Below are 22,548 nucleotides of genomic sequence, written 5' to 3' on the forward strand. Positions count from 1 at the left end.
TATACCTTTGGTGATAGTATGCTTGTGTAGTGTTCTTTTGACACATTCTGTCGCCCAGATTCTCTGCTTCATCAAAAATTTGCTTCGCACAGCAGGAAGGGGACTGTCAAGGTTCTGGTTACTGTGCCCCAATTCTCTGGCCAGAATCTTGCACAAATAGGACCTGATCAAAATTTCATCAGTTGGAGTGCAGCGTACTCCAGCCATACCTGTTCCCCACCATGTGTCTGGGGCCAGGAGGTGTCATAGAAGCAAATCTTGTCAGTTTTAGACCATCAGGGGAATCCTCCGATGAAGTGGGTTCTAGCCCACAAAAGCTTATGCCCAAATAATTTGTTAGTCTGTAAGGTTCCACAAGGACTCCTCGTTGTTTTTGCTGATACAGACTAACACAGCTACCACTCTGAAACCTCCGGAGAAGAGATCTTCCCAGTAAGAGTTCATTTCCTGGATATTTTTACTAAAATGAGTAGCATGATGTTGATACTCCAGTTGTCATCTTTAGAGTTGACTCATCAGCTGGAACCCTCTTATCTTTCCTAAGTCAGCCTTGTGACAGTATATCAAATCTCATTAGGAACCACTTGTTTAAATAGTAAAAGTAACTGAGCTCTTGCAGTTCATGAATTTCAGAATCATGCAGTTGCAACAAGACTTTTACCCAGTAGAGTACTACATGAAAGGCAGATGATAGGTGAAATCATTACCCATTGAAGTCAATGTCAAAACTCTCATGGACTTCCATAAGGTCAGGATTTCACCGTAATACTGCATTGTCTCTTGTAGTAGATATTACATTTTTACAGACTGCAAAATAACTACCATATTTACTATTTCCTTTTCTATATTTTTCTACCCAATTGCAGCCTATTTTCAAAATCAGATAATGCTTCATCATCTTAGAGGGTTTTTAATGTGTCTGATAAAAAGGCTAAGCACGGCAATTTGTGCTAGAGATCTTGGCAGGAGAAAATACAAGCATTTCTTCAAAATCTGATTAGTCTGGGATAGTTATAGCACAATTTGGAGTGAATTTCACACTTATTTAAAGTATGCCAAGAATATGCATACACATAGTTTTTCCTCTTTTTCAATAACATTTACATTGAAGTGATAGTGGCACTATATCTATGTAATAATATCAAAGAGATACAAAGCCATTCAGTAGGCATAAATCCATGATGTTTATTTTCAAAGAATTTATATTTCCCATTTCTTTTCAAGTGAATTTCAACACATTATTAGTGTCCCAGGGTCTTTCTGCATCATCACTTTTGTGTTGTACAGTATAGTTATGTTATAGTCATACTATTTTTTTTTTAGTTTCCATTTATACACTTTTTTTTACTAAGTAGATATAAGACTTTTTTCATTGAGAAACTCCAAACTGTGTTCAGATTTTTTATTCATTAAAACTTTAAAAAAACATTTTTGAAATCCCAGTTGAGTCAGCCTCTCCTTCCAAAAAACCACAAAGACCTGCACCCTCTAATACCTTTGTAAAGTGATCTATGTGACCATGGCTTAAATACAGGCAAAAGTAAACTGTAAAATATGGAAAGCATATAAGATAATTTAAGAGGGAAATTTATGACTAAGCATCTTTTCCAAATGGGTCTGAGTAATACGGTGAAATTGAGTCCATTACATGAGCTAATCTTAGGTAAACATGTGCGCAAAGCCAATGAGCCAAATTTATCCCTTGTATAATGTCATTTGTTTCAGTTGTTTCATTTCAGGAATGAATCCGGCCCATTGTAACAGTGCCCTGAAATTGTATTGGTATTTTTTATTACAGGATAGTCTGAATCTAATAGACTAAAAATCAAAACACTTTTGATGTCTAAATAATATAGGATCTCTGTCCTTTTAGGTGGAAAAACTGTTGCCCATGTGTTTTTCTCCATGTGGTTCTCAGCAGTTTGCTGTGTTGTACTACAGATTCAAACTACTATTTATCTGCTACAGAAAGGAAGTTCCCTTTAGTGTAGAAAGGCAACTTTACATTTTCTTTGTTTTACCATTATAAATGAGGAAAGCCCTGATACCTCCATGTCTTTTGTATGGCCACAGAAGCAATGGAACTTCTGCAGTTCCAGTGCCGGGATACAGTATTGCAGGGTGTGAACAAAGGTTTTAGGCCATGTTAAGTCCTCACAGATCTACCCAAAGGGCTAGCTCCAGTGTAAAGCCGTGGGGCTGCTATATTTCACACCCAACTAATAATGGACCCTTCCAGCCTTTCCAACAGCTTTTTGTAGTACAACAGCTGTTGACTGCAGGGCATAGAGATGTGCTGAACACCTGTCATGCACTAGAAGCAGGGGATGATGTAAGGAGTCACTATGCCAGTCTTCTACCACCAGATAATTCCCGCAGTATGGTGCAATTCTTTACTTGCCACTGAAGTTAGTTTTAATTCTGATTTGTGTCATTAGACAGTGCAAAGCAACCATAAACAAGGCTGAGGAACTGGCCCAGGATGTGTTCACCCAATCCTGCACATCATAGAACCTATCTTTACTTAAGCTCCCTGCAGATTCCTATGGAGCAGGGTGTGGATGGTGGGGAAAGAGCAGGGATGAAGTTAGCATCAGTCGTTGACCCTAAGGGTATGTCTACACAACTAGACACTCCAAGCTGGTCCATGCTGGCCAACTTGGGCTTACAGGGCTCGGGTTGCGAATCTGTTTCATTGCTGTGTAGACTTCCAGGCTCAGGCCCAGGCTCTAGGACAGGGGTGAGCAAACTATGGCCCGTGGGCCACAACCAGCCCACCAGCCGATTTAATCTGGCTCTCGAGCTCCCGCTGGGGAGTGGGGTCTGGGGCTTGCCCTGCTCCCGTGCTTCAGTCGGGCAGCGGGGTCGGCGGCCGCTCTGTGCGAGCCTGCCACATCACCGCGCAGCTCCTGGAAGCAGCGTCATGTCCCCTCTCCAGCCCCTACGTTTGGGGGCAGCCAGGGGGCTCCTCGCACTGCCCCCGCCCCAAGCGCCGCCCCTGCAGCTCCTACTGGCCAGGAACTGTGCCCAATGGGAGCTGCAGGGGCGGCGCCTGCAGACAGGGCACCATGCAGAGCCGCTTGGCCTGTCTGCAGGCCCCGCCAGCATGCAGAGCCTCCATGTAGGACCAGGAGGGGGGACATGCGCTGCTTCCGGGAGCTGCTTGAGGTAAACGCCTCCCGGAGCCTGCACCCCTGAGCCCCCCCACATACGCACACACCTCAACCCCCCGACCCAGCCCCGCTCCCCCCCCCCCCCCCCACCCCAACACTTTACCCCAGCCCGGAGCCCCCTCCCACACCCTGAACTCCTCATTTCTGGCCCCACTTCAGAGCCCGCATGCCCAGCCAGAGCCCTCACTCCCTCCTGCACCCCAGCCCCAATTTTGTGAGCATTCATGCCCCATCATACAGTTTCCATACCCAGATGTGGCCCTCAGGCCAAAAAGTTTGCCCACCCCTGCTCTAGGAGCCTGCGAGGTGGGAGAGTCCCAGAGGCTTCTGCCCAAGCTCAGAAGTCTACACAACAGTGAACCAGCCCTGCAGCCCAAGCCCCGCAAGCCAGAGTGAGTTAGCAAGAGCTAGCCACGGGTGTCTAGTTGCTGTGTAGACATACCCTCAGAGAGCAAGATCATAGGAGTACTAGGGGCATTTGTTTATGTGCATTTTGGTCATGCTCATCACCACAGTATCTGAGCATATCACACAATAATTAATTGATCCCTACAACACCCTTGGGAAGTAAGGAAGTACTGTATAACTAATCCCATTTTACAGATGGGGAAACAAGACACAGAGTCATTAAATGGCCTGGAAGATCCAAGAAAAGACTCAGACCTCCTGAGTCCCAGTCCAGTATTCCTGGGCTGCTGTGGTGGCCATGGAATGGCTCTACCGCTTTTTTGAGGCCTTGGAGGGGACTCTTCCTTCTCTCTCCCCACAGAACACTTCGTCAAGCTGATATGCAAATGTACATTGTGGAAGTAGGGTTTAGCGCAATATGGCTTTACATTTGGGGAGGCATGGGAACTCCAGTAGTATGCAATACAGCAAAATCCTGTTTGAAATTATAGGCAGAATTCCATTCCAGTGGTGCTAAACTTGTACCACATGCAAAGCTTTCACACCCGAGGTTAAAAGTATGTGCCAGAGCTGAATTAATTTTGAAAATCCATAAATAATGTTCATTGCTGTATAAAGAGAATTTCTGGCATTAGTGAGTCTGAATTAGTGAGTCTGAATTAGTGTTTCATATAAGATGAGAAAAATACAGTGAAGTTTCCTGCCTTCTTTTGTGTTTTTCATATGATATACAGTAGTCGGCCAAAAAATATATATATAAAACAAAAAAAATCCCCGGCTCAGTGGGCAACATAGATCTGTGACCTTTTCACGTCAGAGTTCTGCTTTAATGTTTGTGCTGAATTAAGTCTTCATCATTACCTTGATACATTCACTTGTCAGTAATTTGGGTGAAGGCAAATAAAGTTTTGCTGGCTCATGTATACATGACTGTTGTTATGGTGAGTTTCTGTCCAGTTCTGTTTTTAATGCAATAATTTTAAGCTTTTGAATCGCTCACTCTTTTGGAACATAAATGATATTAGATACTCATCTTTTGCATAATTTTAACCACTGGGTTATTTTGTTAATAAAATTTCAGAATTAGAGCAAGCTTGTAGCTTGATAGTATTGAAGAGTGTGCCAAAGTGTAACGTCTAGATAATGCCAATGAAACCCCTGAGCTGGAATACTTGAACAACACTTGCATCATTTTCCTGTTAGGTTTTACCAGTACTTGGCATCCAATTTGTAAATTTGTTTCCTGAAAATAAAGTGAACCTTGATTATTTGCGGTACACTAACTATCAAAATAAATTTCTTGCCAGTGCCTTGAGTCATCATCTTAACGTCTTTCCATTGTTAGGAAGCTTTGCTTCATCATTTCATTTTATTTCCAAAAACATCAGTAATATATCTTTCAGTTAGATTGTACTGTACTTTTTAGGTATTTCCTATAAGCAAATATTTTAATTCCAGTGGAAACCTAGATATAACTCTTGTGTTGGGAGAGAGGCTGAGCATTTACTTTGTTACTAAGTGAGACTGTTTTAAGCAGAAATTTTATTTTTCAACATAGCGCAAGAAAAAAAAAACTTACAAAACTCTGTAATATAATCCCCAAATAGCCACTTTATGGGGAAGAGCCCATTTCACAGAGAGAAAGCTACAAATTGTATATGAATACCACAATTCAATCAAATGTGCATGTGCACAAAAGTAGACATAAAAAACCAAATGGAAAGGCTGTTGGCATTGTAAATTCAACGAACAGTGAATGGAAATGTGTAGTTTAGGATTAAAATTCCAAAATGTAGACTAAGTTGAAGTCCCGTTATAATTAACATTGTTTAGATATTGGAAAAGGTCAGAATCTCATTGTTTTTATTGCATTTCTTGGCCTTCATCCAACCCCCAGCTTAGTCACAGGGCACAAATTGTATCAGCATATGTAGCAAGGGGATTTCCAGACACTGGGAGAAGGCAGACATTTTGCAATTCCACCCTAATCAGCAGTTCTAGCAGGCTTGAACTTTAAATTGGAGATGGAGTCCATGCAGGATGTGCTGATTCAGGGATCTTGACAGTGTTCTCTCCCTGACCAGCCACATACACTTTTGGGGTTTGCTGGCCAGCTCTGGGATCTTAGGCACAGCAGGGGGTTGTTGAGGTTCCCTGGGCGAAAAGGTACTCAAACCACTGCTTCATTACTTTTGCTCCATTACTGTGACAGTACGATCTTCTGATTATCTGGAAATATATTTATTTGTATATATTTATTTCAGTTTATACAATGTGCCAGTTCATTTTTATTAGAGCTAAACTTTCCAAACTCAGTTGACCAAAGGCAGACATCTAAATCCATATTTAGGTACTGGAAGTGGCTTAAATATCAGAGGTGCTTATTACTAACCACAGAGTTATTAACAGGAAAAAATGGATGATGTTGAGCAGTCCCTACTTAACATTCTTACCAAGGTTAAAGAGTTAGACAAATATTAACTCAGACAAAGGGACAAGCAACCTGCCAGAGCAACTCAGATACTAACAAAGTGTGATAAGCTTTTGTAATAAGGCATCCTGGTTAAACTGGTTTTGAGATTTCAGTCTGAGAAACAGGATTATTGGTCAGGTATTTCACTGGTTAATGCCAGTGGATCCAGTTGTACCGCAAATTCATGCATGAGTCACAACCCTCTTGCATGGAAGAAGACTCTGTCTCCTGCCTTGGTGACCATATTCCTCACGTTCTGTGGTACTGGATGTCACAGTTTCGGAGTAACTGCACCTGTACCCTGCCCCCTCCATGATCCGCTCCAAGAGTGTCCATATCTCCAGCTATCACCTCTCTAGGTAGGGATCCTTGTCCCACTCCCTTTTGACCGGGGGGTTTAAGGCTGCACAGCCCCTTACCTTAAACTGTGATATGCCCAGCAAGCCAGTCTGTCTAAAGGCCTGTGCTCAGGATAAAATCATTACAGAGAAAACATAATAAAAACAATAAAAGGTTTAAACACATGCTAACCATACCAGAGGGCACCCGTCAGTCTTATGGGTCCCTAATAGTTCAGAGTCTTTCCAACCCTTCCATAAGGGTTGGGGCCTCTCTTGGATAAAAAGTCCTGTCCAGATCTTCTTGCTGGACCAGAATGAAGGCCTTGAGTCTATTTAAACCCAGCCTTTGCCAAAAGCCCTTTCTTTGTCAACTGTTCTGTATAGAATCCAGTTTGAACCAGTACATGCAAGCCTTCCCTGGAGATGGTATCTCTCTGGAGGTGGTTACAACCTGAATAATTCACCTTAATCACCCCTCACTATTATTAGTTCCTGGTGGAGCATTGGCAACACCCCATCTCACCTTCCCGGAGTTGCTTACAATCCTTAGCCCACAATGAAACATAATACTACACTTAATACAGTATGGTCCCCAAAGATATTGCATGCATTTGCAAGATCTGTAGGGAGCCTGGGGTAAGTGTGGGTATGTGCCAGTGGAGGTTAACATTATCCTTCAACACACCTGAACATATTAGACCAGGGGTGGGCAAAGTTTTTGGCCCAAGGGCCACATCTGGGTATGGAAATTGTATGGTGGGCCATACATGCTCACAAAATTGGTGGTTGGGTGCAGGAGGGGGTGAGGGCTCTGACTGTGGGTGCGGGCTCTGGGGTGGGGCCAAAAATGAGTTCAGGGTGCGGAAGGGGGCTCCAGGCTGGGGCAGGCGGTTGGGGTGCGGGGGGAGGAGGGGGAGAGGCCTCTGGCTGGGGATGGGGATGAGGGGTTGGGGGTTCAGGAGAGTATTCTGGGCTGGGACCAAGGGGTTTGGAGGACAGGAGAGTGCTCTGGGGTGGGTCGGGGTTGAGGCGTGGGAGGGGGTCAAGGGTGCAAGTTCTGGGTGGCGCTTACCTCAAGCAGCTCCCAGAAGCAGCGGCATGTCCCCTCTCCGGCTCCTACTTGGAGGCGCGGCCAGGTGGCTCTGCTCACTGCCCTGTCCGCAGGTGCCGCCCCTGCAGCTCCCATTGGCCATGGTTCCCAGCCAATGGGAGCTGCGGGGGTGGCGCTTGGGCAGGGGCAACGTGTGACGCCCCCTGGCTGCCCCTACGCATAGGAGCTGGAGTGGAGACATGCCCCTGCTTCTGGGAGCCACGGCCCCTGCAGAGTGGGGCAAGCTCCCGACCCCACTCTGCAGCGGGAGCTCGATTAAACGTCTGAAGGATTAAAACGTCTGAAGGGCCGGATGCGGCCCCTGGGCCGTAGTTTGCCCACCCTTGTATTAGACTAAAAAGATAATACAGCCCCAAACTGTAATACATTTATTTCCACTGGGTTCCTAAGGCTTCCATTGACTGCAGAAGCCCCTGAAGCACAATTCCAATGGAACTGTGCTGTAATGGGAGGTACAGAACCAGTGTGGAACCTCCAGGCAAAGGGCTTTGGCCCACTTTTGATCCTCCTGGATCCACAAGGTATGTGAGCGTGTCCCATGACTTGTTCCATAATAGGGCAGGCCTCATTATGATGATGCAATCTGGGACACTTCCTCAGGAAAAAAACTTTACAGGGAGTTTTTCCTCTTAACACCACTCTTGTGGGTTTTTCTGTGAGAGACCGTGGTCAAATCCAATGTTGTTTGTGATTTCTCTTTAAATGGTAGAGGTAGCTGTCATACTGATCAGGAATGGCATTACAAAGTTTTTCTGATGAGTGTGGGGAGGATTAGGAAGCAGCAAAATATTGCCATTTGAACATCTCTATGATTAGTCCTGCTCTGGTGCAGTTATGCTGCACTATATCATATGGTGAAATCATAGATTATAAATGTGATACTGGTCTGATCTAAGTCTTACATGTGATATTACTAACATAAGGTGAATCAAATTCAGATCATGATCTCAAATCTATGGATAATTGGCCACTCACGCATCTCTAATATTTTTACTATATCTCAAGTGGTATTGCCCTTCCTCCTGCTTCCTTATTTCTCCTCCTCCCACATCATTGTTTATTGGAGGGCTTCTCTATCTGATAATGAGTCTTCTATAAGGTATTGTGGTCCTGTTCTTCCATAAATTATGTTAGTATATCACCCTAATCTTTGATTTGGATGTTTCTGCCTTATTAGTATATTTGCTTAATAACTCTTTCATGTTAGCAACTCTTTCTCATGTGCTGATGTGATGTTACCTATTACTTTCAAATTGTTTCATTCTGCTCCCACTAGAGTCCCAGGTTTCTCTTTGTCAACTTGTATGAATCAAGATGGAAGCCTCAATCTTGACTCATGATTCGCTCTCCCACTAATTTCACCTGCCTCTGTCAATGAGAGAGTGATAAAGTTCATACCGTACCTTTTCCAGAAAGAAACTGAAGCAGTCGCTTTTCAATGTATTTTAAAACAAGATATTTCATAGAATGTAGGTTGTGAAAGAGAGCACCTATAAAACTAAAAGGATGTTAAACATTTAACTTCCCCGTTGTGTCCCATCTAAAAGTCTCATAAAGTTCATCTACCTCAGAAATAAAAAGGAAAATAAATATTTAAGGCAATGAAAAATCTTATCTGTATATTTCCCTTATCTGTATATTTCCCTTGGTTGGGTCTCTTTCTCATAGTCAGCATGTGTTTTCACAGTGAAGTGTACCTCTTTCCGGCATGCCAACTGGAAACATGTACCTTCCGTTCTCTGGGACCCAATTGACATAAGACAATCTCCCAGTCAGCTTCTCAGATGATGGGGTATAACACTCACAAAATACATAGATACTGTATAGGAAAGATTCAAAAGCACACATGAGAGTTGTGTGCCTATGAGAGTCAATGAGAGATGGGGACATAACCGCCTTTTGTGCCTTTGAAAATCTCCCGCTGTTTCATTAATATGCATCCCGTCTAGTTATCAGCCATTTCCACTCATGTAAATGCACATCGCACATTGACTGTTTGTTTTTTAGCCCTTCTATTTATTAGATCCCTGGCATTTGTGTAAAATTTTCTCCATAGGGATCTGAGTGCTGGTCTGGGTTGGGTGCCTCTTTGACTGAGTGCCCAGATCCCTGATGGAAGTTCGTCAAAATCAATGGAGTTACACCAAGGATCAATTTGGCCCAACTACTATAATAATAAAATGCAGAAAGTTAACTTGAATGTATTGCACTTCCTGCATAAGCAAGACTCCAGGTATTCCTCAGCAAGTTGCACTTAAATCTCCAGCAGAGTTCCTGGATTCTTCTGCACTCTGGTGCAGCAGACTGGACATTTTGTAGCAGTTTCTTTAAAACTTAAAATATATATATATATATATTTAATGAATGAAAGCTAAAAATAATTCAATCAGTACAGTAGTCCCTATGTTGTTTACTTTATTACATTAATTCATTTTATGCTATCCCCACATTTTCAGTTTTCTTTAGGCCAAAGATGTTTGTACTGACAACTGATAGCTGCATCATAGAAATTGTCAGAGGGAAAGTTGAAGGTTTTGGCAACTGAGTAGAGGGCTCTGTCATGGCTTTTGTCATCTAAAGAAGCTTTGAAGGCAGGTAGGGATCGTGAGATACTGCTAAAATATTGGGGCTGTCTGCAGATTCAAGTAGACAACACTGCAGGGGTTTCCTCTTGCTTCACATTTTAAAGATTATTTTAGAAACCATATGGGCTAAAATCATAACTGTTTTACAAAATACAAATTTACATTCTGGTGCACTGTTCTGCAGAAGGGAGTGTATTATAGGGCAAATTCCAAGGCAGCAGACTTACAGAATCTGTGGAACCCTGGCTTTAAGGCAGGGCTTCATAAACCTTTTGATAGTGTGGACCGCACTAAAAAAGACCAGCTAGACTTTTATAATTGGTGGGATGTATATTTTATATATTGGTGGGACACTTGTAACTCAGAAAGGCAGAAGAGATTGTGCTTAGTCTTTATGCATACACACTTTGCCTTTGGACAGAGACCAATGAAACTCAGCCCAAAAGGTGAATGCTTCCATTCAGATTTGTTTCAGAGTTTCTGTTGAATGGCTCTGCTCCATTTTTTCAGGGAGAATACAGACAGTAGTTTTGGGAAATTGTGCTTTGGCCCGGAGAACTCACTTTTGAAAGGCAGTGAGATAATGCCTATAGTCCTTTGAAGCAACTCAAAGAGATGGCTGAGATTATAGCAGTTCTTCTGACTGAGCGAGTCATTTGTTATTCAGGTTCTGAAATCTGTCTGTGGATTCTTTGCTGCTTCCATGTACGCATGTAATAGCAATTGCTAGGAGTGCTTTTTATCATTTGGGCTTGGCAATAAGATGGGACTTTTTCTTTTGGATACAGACTTCTCCACTCTTATCCGTGCCCTTGTCAGCCAAAGGTAGGATTGCTGCAATGCACTCTTTGGGGCTACAACTTCAGACTATTTGGAAATAACAACTAATGCAGAATGTGGCGAGTTGCTTATTAACTTGTGTTTCATACAGGAGTACATGTCAACTCTCCTCTTATTTTGTAATGGCTGCCAACTGATTTTCCTGAAAAGTATAAGGTGTTGATTTTTATCATGTAAAATTCTATATGGTTTGGGTCCTGGCTACTTTGGAAACAGTCACTCTCCTTTTAGGATGCTACAGCAGCTAGAACCATGGCTGACTAATTCAGTTGGTAAAGCATAAGACTTCTAATCTCAGGGTTGTGGGTTCAAGTACTGCTTTGTATGGTTTAGTTCCCCAGGATGCATTTCTGGAAGATAAGCTGTAGCCAAACATAAGTTACCCTTAATCAACACAATTTATTGGGCTCACTACAGGGGTAACTAGGTAAGATTGAATGGCCTGTGATATACAGGAGGTCAGAATAGATGATCTAATGATTCTTTCTTAAACACTAAGAATATATGAAAGCTGAAGTGTTAAAACTAACAGCTCTCTGATTTCAATGAGACAGGGTTGATTGCATGGCATTTCTAGTTGAGGAGTCCTTAACTTTAGAATTATTTTCCCCCATTCCTTAGTCTGACATAGTGCAGATTTTCTGGTCTTCAGGGCATTCTATAAGGCTAATTTATTTTTCCAGGGTTTTGGGGGCGGGAGGAGGCAGGCGGAGTTTATTTGCTTCGGCCAGGAGGCCTTTATTGGCATCTTTGATCTAGTAAATTTCTGGTCATATTCTTAATTGATTGTATGATGCCCAAAACCTAGGACAGGCACTTTTATACATTTGAGATACTGATATGTAACGTGATATTTGGGATACTGCACTAACAGTACACATAGTTTCAGTTAAGGGGCTGTCAATAGACTTTTGTCTTGTGAAAATCATCTTAAAAGTTACTTGTATTTAATGCATTATGTAATTTAATTACATTTGATGCTAAAAGCTAACTTCATTGGTGGTAATCATTTTGTTCAGGAAAAACAATCTCTGACTTTTCTTTCTGTAGTTTCGATGAGTCCTGCTCTCAATCATAGTCCTGGTAATGGGCGTCTGAATTTATTTATTTAGTTAGTTCTGCATCTTTTCATTTTTCTCACGGTGCATTCAATGTTTATTAATTGGAAGTATTATCAGATAGTTACTTTTCATGCTTTTTATCTGTAGATGTCATTAAAGAGATACATTTGGTATTTCCTTATCAAAAAAATTTTCCTTTCCCAAGTTTGTGATCAAATGAGAAGTTTTTTGATACAGTAGTTATGCTGTTGGTCAAGAAAACACTGATTTTTAAATAGCAAAACTCTGTTAGTTCAGTATTGCAACACTTACAGGACAGAGATTACTTTAAATTACACAGTTCAGTTACATCATCAAATATGCTGTTGGGTTCATGGTTAATCCAGGCTTAATAGCACTTTCAGATAGTTTGATGGGACACAGTTGTTTCCAGTAAGATCAGTTCAACTCTAATGGACTATTCAGTTCCATCCAGTTCCATCTTAATGGAAATATATATGAAAGAGGCTTGAAACTAAGACTGATGCAATTGCAAAACTTTGTGAGTTGTTAAAACCAAGAGGATCTCTCTGAAAGTGTCAGAAACCATGATGAAAAAAAAGAGTTAAAGCTTTGATTGCATCATTTTGAAAAGTAGTAAAGTTGAATGTACAGCAGCCCTTTAAAAAACCAAAAGTTAAACCTCGGTCTTTTGACAACACACATACACAAACAACAATTTTGATTAAGGTTCAAGTATATGTAATTGTTTTAACCTAAGCCATTCTTTTCTTACAAAAAGCAAAGAAGCAAAAATAAAACTGAAATTAATTTCAGACAAAAAGTGTTAAAAACATGCAAAAAAAGGCCAAACTTTTTATTTAGAATTTTAAATATACATTGCGCTTGGACTAAGACCTGTATGCCAGGTTTCATCCTGGAATTACTTTTTCTTTAATTGAAAGTATACATCTCTAAAAAGAGGCTTGTACAAGTCTCGATAGAGTCTTCATATAGTATAGTAAACATGCTGTCTATATTAAGAAGAAAACTATTCATTCTACCTGGGTTAGTAGGAATTTCCATATTTGGCTATAACCACATTACAGCTGGAACATTTAGCACAGCTTTCATATATAAATATTTGAACTGATATTTAACAGACAGTAGCCTCTTATTTGAACTTCAAAGAGCTGGAAAAATTATTTCATTAAGGAGGAAGCTGAAACTATAGTACTTCTTACCATCCTATCAGTAATGCAATGATGTATATAATTAGTTATGCTCTTTTGCATAATTACTCTAGTATTGTGAAAACTTCAGTTGCATTCCGATTAGGAGTTATTATATGAAATCATATATAATATTATGCTCAGTGAAATTAACTTTTAAAATAGCCTTTGCTTTGTAGCAAGCTCTGGTGAAAACAGCTTCTTCAAATGAGAGATAAATTGGATTTTTGACTCTACATCTGTACTCAAATGACCTAGATCCTCATCTTGGAATTGGATCCATGCAGGCACAGGCTGCCTGCCAAGATCAATTGCAGAATTGAAGCCTTAGTTTAAAATTCAGCAAACTGCAAATACAAAACAGTGACATAATTTTAAAATTATAGTTCAAAAATGTGTGTTTCTTAACGTTACTCATGGGAGTTTATATGTCAGATTGGAAAAAAAAGTTTTCATAATTGTCAGAATTATAATCTGTGTTCATTTGTATAAATAGTTTTTAAAGCAAAACAAGTAATTAGTTTTAATTGTTATGTTCATAAGAACAATGTGGTAAACTGTAGTTAACAAAGAAAGGATCTTTAAACTACAATGATGGTAGTCAAATAGGTTTGCATCTGTTTGGCTTAAGATGCTTTGATAGATGAAGGACTTAAAAAAAAAAAAAAAAAAGTTGAAATGAAACCACAATATTTTTTCTCTGTAATTCTAGTTTAAGGACAATATAAAAAAAAATGGAACTAATTCTCTTTCTGTATTTGCTTTTATAGGATAGACAAGATGTTTATTTCCATGAAAATACTACTACTTTTTAGCAAGAGCAATAAAATTAGGTCAGATGTCACAATGATGTACCAGATGTGATTGGCACTTTGATTCTGTGGTTTCACACTTGTGACTTTTTCCGTAATTTATATGATGTGAAGAATGATCTCATGATTGGCTGAAACTATTTTGATCAGAGTTAGGGAATGACTGTTGTAAGCTGGAAATATTACTTCAATAGTGCCGTTATGTAACCATAATTAATATTAGAAACTGGAAAAAATATGCAGATGTACATTAGAGCCTTTCAAAAGATTATTTTGCTTAAAATTATTCTATCATTGAACTGTTATTCTCTGTAGTTAAAGTAGGGACTACTAGTAGAACCAATCATATCTTTCAAACAGGTAGGAACTTTTTAAGTGCGACCATTCTATATATAGACACATGTTGCTGATCAAAATGATTGAAGAACCAAGAAAATGAAAACACAGTCAATACAACAATGAAGTCGTCACTTGTTTTAAACTATTTTCCCTTTGAAAAATATATTAATTATAGATCTAAACTACCATTTTCAAAGTTTATCTGGATAGTTTAATTTGCTCCCCTTTAAAAAGTTGAGTTCTGAAGGATCTGTCTTTTAGCAAAAATCTCTCATATATAAACTTATCAAAATTGGCCACAAATAAATAAATAAATAAGAAAAGTTACCAGATTTAGTCTGTCCTAGACCATAAACAAACTGCTTACTCAATATTGTAATTTGAAAAGGCGATTCTATTTATTTACATTGGATTTTATGATGCACTTCACAGTGCGTGTTCATGAGTACATGCTAATATCATACCTCTTCACTATATATATACACACTATATATATATACACTCACACTCACTCTATGCCTTATTGAACTTAAGGGGTTAAGCTAGTAAAGTTACCTATCTCAACACATGAAAAGGAAGAATTAGCCACAGTTCCCTAGCTACTAGTGTAGCTTTCAACACCTTTTCCTTGGTGGCTAGTATTGATAAGCTATATAACTGTGAAAGGATGGGAAAATGCATTGAAGTCATCTAAGAAGTAAACTATCAACTTGACATGTTTTTCTAGCTATTGAAAACTTTTTCATATTGCAACTCATTCTGACAGTGAGACTGTAGAATTCCTCTGATTTAAGTACCATCTGGTTATGCTCAAAGCTTTAAAGCTATTTTCTCAGCATAAAATTTCAGAGTCCTAAACTTTTTTCTTCGCCAAACTATCCATTTTTAAGCCACAAATATTTTTCCAGTCCTTTCAGATTTTATCTAAAAGTATATTTTAACAGTATTTAAATAGTTCTTAAACAATAACAATTTATCTTGATAGATGACATGCTGTGTTTTTTCATTTTATTTTAATTAGCCATTGTGGAACCAAATTCCCTTTTGTTTTATTCCTTTGAATACTGTTTAATTACAGTTATCATGCCAGATATCTTAAAGGTTATTGTACCAATACAGTTTCATTTAACATAAGCCATGTGGAATCAATAGTCCTGTTTCCTAAAGTGAATGCTTGGAAAATCTTACATTCATATGTTAAGAGTACACATCCTTTCCTCATTAGTTGGAAAGTACAGGGATTTTGGCACAGATTCTGTGTGGAAGCATTGTGCAGCTTTTATATGGATTTTGTTTTTAGCCTTTGATGACACTGTTTAGAATAGGAAGTATCTAATAAGTAAAGCATTTTGTCTAATGTGCTGCCAGTGTGTTTAATATATGCCTGGAGGTCTGAAACATTATCTTCTCCACTACAGTAATATGCATTTAATTCTCTGAAAGCAGAAGGTCGAACTTTTAAAAGGGACTCAAAGTACATTTTCAAGTAAATAATTTAAAACATATGGGATAGGGGACCAGAGTAATGTACAGTTGGTTTTTATGGTTTAATCATGATCATGTTAATGCACACCAGTAGCTAATTAAAGAAAACTTTTATTGTTCATTTTAAATGGGTTATGTAAAGAGTAAGAGAACTGATATAATACAGCCCAATGATAAATGTTACCATTACATTTGCTAACAGCAAGCTGATTTTGCTGTTTTTGACGTCTTTAAAGTATTGGCCCATTTATTCCATAACAAAGCAAAACATCTCTTTTGAGTTTTTCCATTGGGAGTCCCCCACCGCCGCCCTTTTAAAGGAGTATTTAATTGATGCCCAGTTTTATTATCAGGCATACTTTAAAATTAACTGCAAAACTTAACTGAGTAACTGGCCAAGAGTTCTATAAGAGACTGATATGCAAAGTTCCAGTGATACTCCTGCTACTTTGGTTTTGTACTCAAAAATCATATAATAAAACTGAGGAACTGTGTTGCAAATTATTACTTGTTTGTTCCAGTCTTTATAACAGGAATATAAGAAAATGTAAATATCAGAATTTCAGTATGTAGCTAGGTGGTGTGACCGATAGGTAGTGTGATACAATACCTTTCACCTTTGGGTCATTAGTTCATGTTCCTCACTGCTTGGTATGGATCAGAAGAAGTTACCATCTGACTGCTGTTCGGTGACATATGTGAATTGATTTGGTAGACTCAGTAATGTTTCTATTAGTCAAATATCCACATCACAAGAAACTCCACAGTTGGGACTAATTAGCACCCGTATTGGTAGTCTTAGCAAAAAGGCCAAAGACCAACTGGGAGTAGAGGAAGAGCTACCCTCTTATCCTCCTGCAGGTGTTTTGTCCAGGTCAGTACATTTAACAAATATTAAATTTACTTTTTTTTAAATGAAAAGAAGAAGAAGAAAAGTAATCAATCAAACGAAACCTATAAAAACTTAAGAAAATTTATTAATTTGCAAACTGGAAGTACTTGTAAAAAGTTTTTTCATTTGTAAAATAGATTATCCTTCACTAACTAAAATTGCATTTTCATTTCTTATGGCCAAATCCAGCTCATCATAAACATGGGGGAACTGTCATGATTCTGCTGCAAATAGCAGAAGAATAGCAAACCACAGTGGCTGCACAAGAGAAGTCTGCAGCCTCCATCCACGGTTACCTGATGCCTCTCTTCACAGGGCTAAACAGGTGGCTATGGACCTGTTTGGAGCTGCTATGCTCCTGTTTTGACCATGGCATCAATACAGTTGTTGGTGGCCCAAATGCCCCTCCACTGTGCTGTGGAGAGTGCCAACCATGAAGTGCTATTGCAGGGTTTCTCCACAACTGCCTCTTCTGTCCATGTAGAGATGTTGTAGCCATGTTGGTCCCAGGGTATTAGAGAGACAAGATAGGAGAGGTAATATCTTTTATTGGACCAACTTCTGTTGGTGAGAGAGACAAACACACCCACATAATGGAACTTCACCTGGCATTTCTAAAGCACCCATCATCACAGGATCTAGGATAGGTAAATATTATTGCCAGTTTACAGATGAGGAGACTGAGGTAGAAAGGTTAATTGACTTGGCACAGTATCAGATTGAGTCACTGGCTGAGGAATTCCTTGCTCATAGTCCAATGATTCATTAAGGCTGCTTCTAGTAAGTTATTTTTGTAAAGGCTACCTTAGAAGTGATATCATATTTATGAGCCAGTGATATGAGTCTGTCATAGAAATCAGCCACAAGGATTGTTATTGGTGATTTGAAAAATATGTATATGAGTGAAGCTGTAAAGTTTGTAACCAGAGCTGACAAAAACTTTTTCAAAGAAAATCTCAGCTAGTTATTGGTTCTGTTTAGGATTTCCATGGTAATACTTTTGTCTAGTATATTTGCATTTTTAAGGAAATCTTTGCTTTTGTTCCCTTTGATTTAAAAAAAAAGCATGATATAAAGGAATTCCAATAAAACCCCTCAGCTATTCTTAAAAATCCAAACCAAAACAAAAGAAACCAATTTCTTAGTATGTTATACAGTAGAAAGATTAAGGAGAAAAAAATCCAGTACTTCAATGCCCTTCACTCTCATTACGTTGTATTGTGGATAATATTGTAAGTACATGTAATTCGCAATTATATTTTTTCTAATGGAAGATATTGTATATTTGGGGTCAGGTTGTGTTTGTCCCTTCATGGGTACACAAAGTATAAGGAGAAGGTGTAACAAGGAGACATCACCTTGCAACAGGTTCGAGGGCAGGGGCCAGAGACATTCCACTCTCTGTACCCAGAGGAGCTTGTGACTAGTGTAGGCAGTGACTCTGTGCTCCTCAAAGGAGCAGGATAGGGTGAGCTCATGTCACTACTTCACTTCCAACCAGTCAATGGAGCTGGCTCTGCATCATCATTATTGTTGTTGTTAGGGAGTACACTCTACACCTTATAAAAGAGTATATTTGCAGCTATGGTTGTTCTCCCCACCCTTCTCAGAGGATTTAAACTTTGCCTCAGGAGCAACGGCTCTTTGGGACTTCTGCTTGGGTGGTGCACATCTACAGTGCCCCCTGCTGAGGGCTCTGCCTTAAAGGCACAATCTAACTCTTGATTAGTAGTATTCGCTGTGACAGCAGCTAAAATCTGTCTTTTTTAAGTGTTGCTCTAAGCAGTGATGTCTATCTAAACATTTCTATTTGATGAGAGCCTGTGAAGTCATAGCCAAATGCATAAAACTGCAGTGAGTAAATATACCACTTATACCACCATAGTGGCAGGCTTTATAAGTCGCTGCCATTTACCTGAGCAGTAAGCCACATTGTTTTATATAATGCAGCTGGTACTTGCGTGACTAAGAAAACATTCTTTCAAGTCCTACAACACAGTATTTATATCTTACAATTTCCATTTAGTCTTTTTTATGAATTTGAAATTAATTAGTACTTTTTTATTTTGTGTAAACATGCTAAAGCAAGGGAATTTTTTTAAGTTTTAACACACAAAACGTGGAGGAAATTCTGATTGTCAACCTTTTTCTAATTGTCAAATATAATATTGTTTCAAATTTTGTTTTAAGTCATGTATTTCTTTTAGATTCTTTAGACTATAAAGAATTAGTTGAAAAAATGTAGTTTGAGCCTAGAAATCATTATTCAATTTTTTTCCCTTCACATATTCCTTTGGCACTTCATCAGATGTGAGTCATCATTTCTTCGGAACGGACACCTGCTGTGCTTTCATGAGTGATTACTCTGTTAAAAGTTAACTTGGCAGGTTTTTTATAATTCCATTTTTTGAAATCATGTTTAAATAGTAATTGTTTGCTGCCACTGAAATGGAAATACTTGGGATATGGATATAATAAGATAATATAATATTTTCCTTCACAGGTTTCCAAACAAGAACAGAAAAAAATGGATCTATCTGATGGAGGAACAGTTGAAACTTCTTCACGTTACAGTGGTGCCCAAGACAGTGGCATTGGCAGTGACAGCGTTAAAATCAGAATAGTTCAAATAGAACAACATAGTGGCACCAGCCAACATCGCATTGCACGTCCTTCCCGACAGTCTTCCATTGTGAAGAACCTGAACTTCATTCCCTTTGACATTTTTATTACAGCAAGCCGGATCTCCTTGATGTCTTACTCGTGTACTCCTTTAGCTAAATCTAAATCATTGCAAGATCAGAAGGATGGTGAGAAGATAAGCAAAAGTTCATTAAACCTTCCAGAAACAGATTCACATGGTAGCCAAGACACCAGAAAGCTCAGTCAGGCACGTATTTCATCAGTAACAGCAGATGATCTCTTGAACAGTAACAATTCTTTGCCCAGTGGGAGAAAAACAGGTCTGCTGTCACTAGAAAGTCTTCATGCTTCCACAAGGTCATCTGCTCGACAAGCCCTTGGTATAACTATTGTTCGACAGCCTGGTCGCAGAGGAACTGGTGACCTCCGGTTAGAACCTTTTCTGCACCTTGTTGTATCCCAGCCTTCTGTACTCTTGAGCTGTCACCACAGAAAGCAGAGGGTGGAAATATCAGTGTTTGATGCCGTGCTTAGAGGAGTAACCTCAGACTACACGTGTACAGGTAAGACCATTTAAAGTCAGGAGGGTATTCACAACTGCCATAACAATCAGGCTTCCTCAAAGTTTCAGGGATGATCAAACAGAAAATAGCTGATAGACTAGACAAGACATATTAATTAAAAAAAAAAAGTAAAGTTTATATTCCATACTTGAACCAAATTTAAGAATAGAAGATGATTGAAATGAATTAAGGTTTAACCTGCAAGAGCCCAGTTCTTATTTTATTCAATATTGTTTTCTCAGGCCAGAAAAATAATAGGGGCTGTCATGGTACTGTAATGTATCAGGAGTTTCTGAACCAATATGATAAGCAATGAGTTGTAAGTCAAGTTTCTTTCATAAAGGGTATTTTCATGGCTGAAAACCATTATATTTTCCAATATTACTCCTCTGCTAAAATTAGAAGCAATACTTTCAGAAACACATGGTATTTTGATCATAAACTGTAAAAAAAAATTACAGTAGTCTTCTAAATGATGTCTTAATAGTGTCAAATAAAACAGAGCAAAATGTGTAAAATCATTAAATTGAGAAACCTTTTAGCAAACTTTTTATAAAGAACTATTTAAATTGCAAATCAGCAACTTCATGACATACCTATCTACTACATACCACCTCCCCAGCAGGGTCTTTAAAACTCGAGATGGGGATTGGTGGTGGGAAGGTTTGACTTCAACTCACTGTAAGGAAGAGGAAAGAAGTAGCACCTGCCATGGGGGAGGGATGAAGAAGGAGCAGATCATTCTCATAATTTCTTCTCCTCCTGAATCAATGATGAACCACTGTCAGACATAATCACCAAAGATGGAATAGAAGTGACTAATCCAGTCGTGGTATAGGGTGGGTACAATGCTTCCTCTTAAGTATTCGACTTCACACAGGTATTTGAAAAATTATTTCCCCTAAGCTAAATAGCAGAATTTCAGACATAATTCACCAAATTCCTATCTGTATCAGAATTTTTTGGATAACCCTAATAAATGCTAACTTAGGAAATAATATATTTTAGGCTCTTCCTTAACTAAGCAGTAAGGTATTATGAGAGTTTCCTTTCCCTAGATGAAGGCGGTCAATTCTTGGCTTTTCTGTAGATGTAATATTTGCTGTATTTCATGTGAAGTATTTATAACAATGAAAATTCACTTTTTTGATTGAAAATTTATTTGTCTGCCTATGAACCGTTAGGAAAGGGAGAGAAAATAAGACAGAAAATATCATATAGCCACTATATAAATCCATGGTATGTCCACACATTGAATACTGCATACAGTTCTGGTTGCCACATCCCCCAAAAAAGATATGTTAGAATTGGAAAAAGTACAGAGAAGGGCAACAAAAATGATTATGGGTATGGAACAGCTTCCATACGAGGAGAGATTAATCAGACTGGGACTTTTCAGTTTGGAAAAGAGACGACTAAGAGGGGATATGACAGAGGTCTATAAAATCATGAATGATATGGAGAAGGTGAATAAGGAAGTGTTATTCACCTCTTCACATAACACAAGAACCAGGGGTTACCCAATGAAATTAATAGGCATCAGGTTTAAAACAAACATAAGGAAGTTTTTCTTTATGCACAGTCAACCTGTGGAGCTCGTTGCCAGAGGATGTTGTGAAGACTAAAAATATGACGGGGTTAAAAAATAAATTAGATAAGTTCATGGAGAATAGGTCCATCCATGGCTATTAGTAAAGATGGTCAGGGATGCAACCCCATGCTCTGGATATCCCTAAACCTCTGACTGCCAGATGCTGGGACTGGACCACTTGATAAATTGCTTGTTCTGTTCATTCCCTCTGAAGCATCTGGTATCGGCCACTGTCAGAAGACAGGATACTGGGCTAGATGGACCATTGGTCTGACCCATTATGGCTAATCTTACGTTCTTACTGTGAGTGGCATTACAATTCTGCCCTCTACTAGGGTTACCATCCGTCCGAGTTTCCCCGGACATGTCCGGCTTTTGGGTCTTTAAATAGCCGTCCGGGGGGAATTTGTAAAAAGCTAAAAATGTCCGGGATTTCCCCCCGGACGGCTATCTAAAGACCCAAAAGCGGCTGACAGGGCAGCCGCGCCGGATTGAGCCGCTCACTTGGGGCCGCTCCGGCAGCAAAAGCCCCTCCCCCGCTTCCCCCTCCCTCCCCTGCAGCTTCAGCACGCCGGTAGCAAAACGGGAGCGGGAGCTGTTTGTGCCGCTACATCCCCCTGCCCATGGCAGCCGGCCCTGATTGGCCAGCCCCGCTCCCTCCCCCGCGCTGGGGGCGAGTCAAGAAACAGGGAGCAGGAGGGTTGGATGGGGTGGGGGTTCTGGGGGGACCTGTCAGGGGGCAGGGGTGTGAAGAGGGATTGGGGCAGTCAGGGGACAGGGAGCAGGGGGCGGGTTGGATGGGTCAGGGGTTCTGGGGGTGGCCTGTCAGGGGGCAGGGGTGTGGAGAGGGATTGGGGCAGTCAGGGGACAGGGAGCAGGGGGAGGGTTGGATGGGTCAGGGGTTCTGGGGGTGGCCTGTCAGGGGGCAGGGGTGTGGAGAGGGACAGGGAGGGTTAGATGGGTTTGAGGTTCGGGGGGGGGCAGTCAGGGAACAGGCAGCGGTTGGATAGGCGTGGGAGT

The 22,548-nt window shown here is 40.0% G+C and overlaps 1 protein-coding gene across 1 annotated transcript in view; it reads left to right on the top strand.

Moving 5' to 3' along the window:
* Positions 1-22,548, top strand: part of VPS13B (vacuolar protein sorting 13 homolog B) — a 953,533-nt gene that overhangs the window by 703,259 nt on the left and 227,726 nt on the right. Inside the window, exon 33 of the mRNA XM_026663381.1 lies at positions 19,235-19,937. Within this exon, the coding sequence (XP_026519166.1) occupies positions 19,235-19,937 (703 nt within the window). The remainder of the gene's footprint in view (positions 1-19,234; positions 19,938-22,548) is intronic.

The sequence above is a fragment of the Terrapene carolina genome, unplaced genomic scaffold (genome assembly GCF_002925995.2).
Source record: "Terrapene carolina triunguis isolate 2854851 unplaced genomic scaffold, T_m_triunguis-2.0 Scaffold58, whole genome shotgun sequence".
Classification (NCBI taxonomy): Eukaryota; Metazoa; Chordata; order Testudines; family Emydidae; genus Terrapene; species Terrapene triunguis.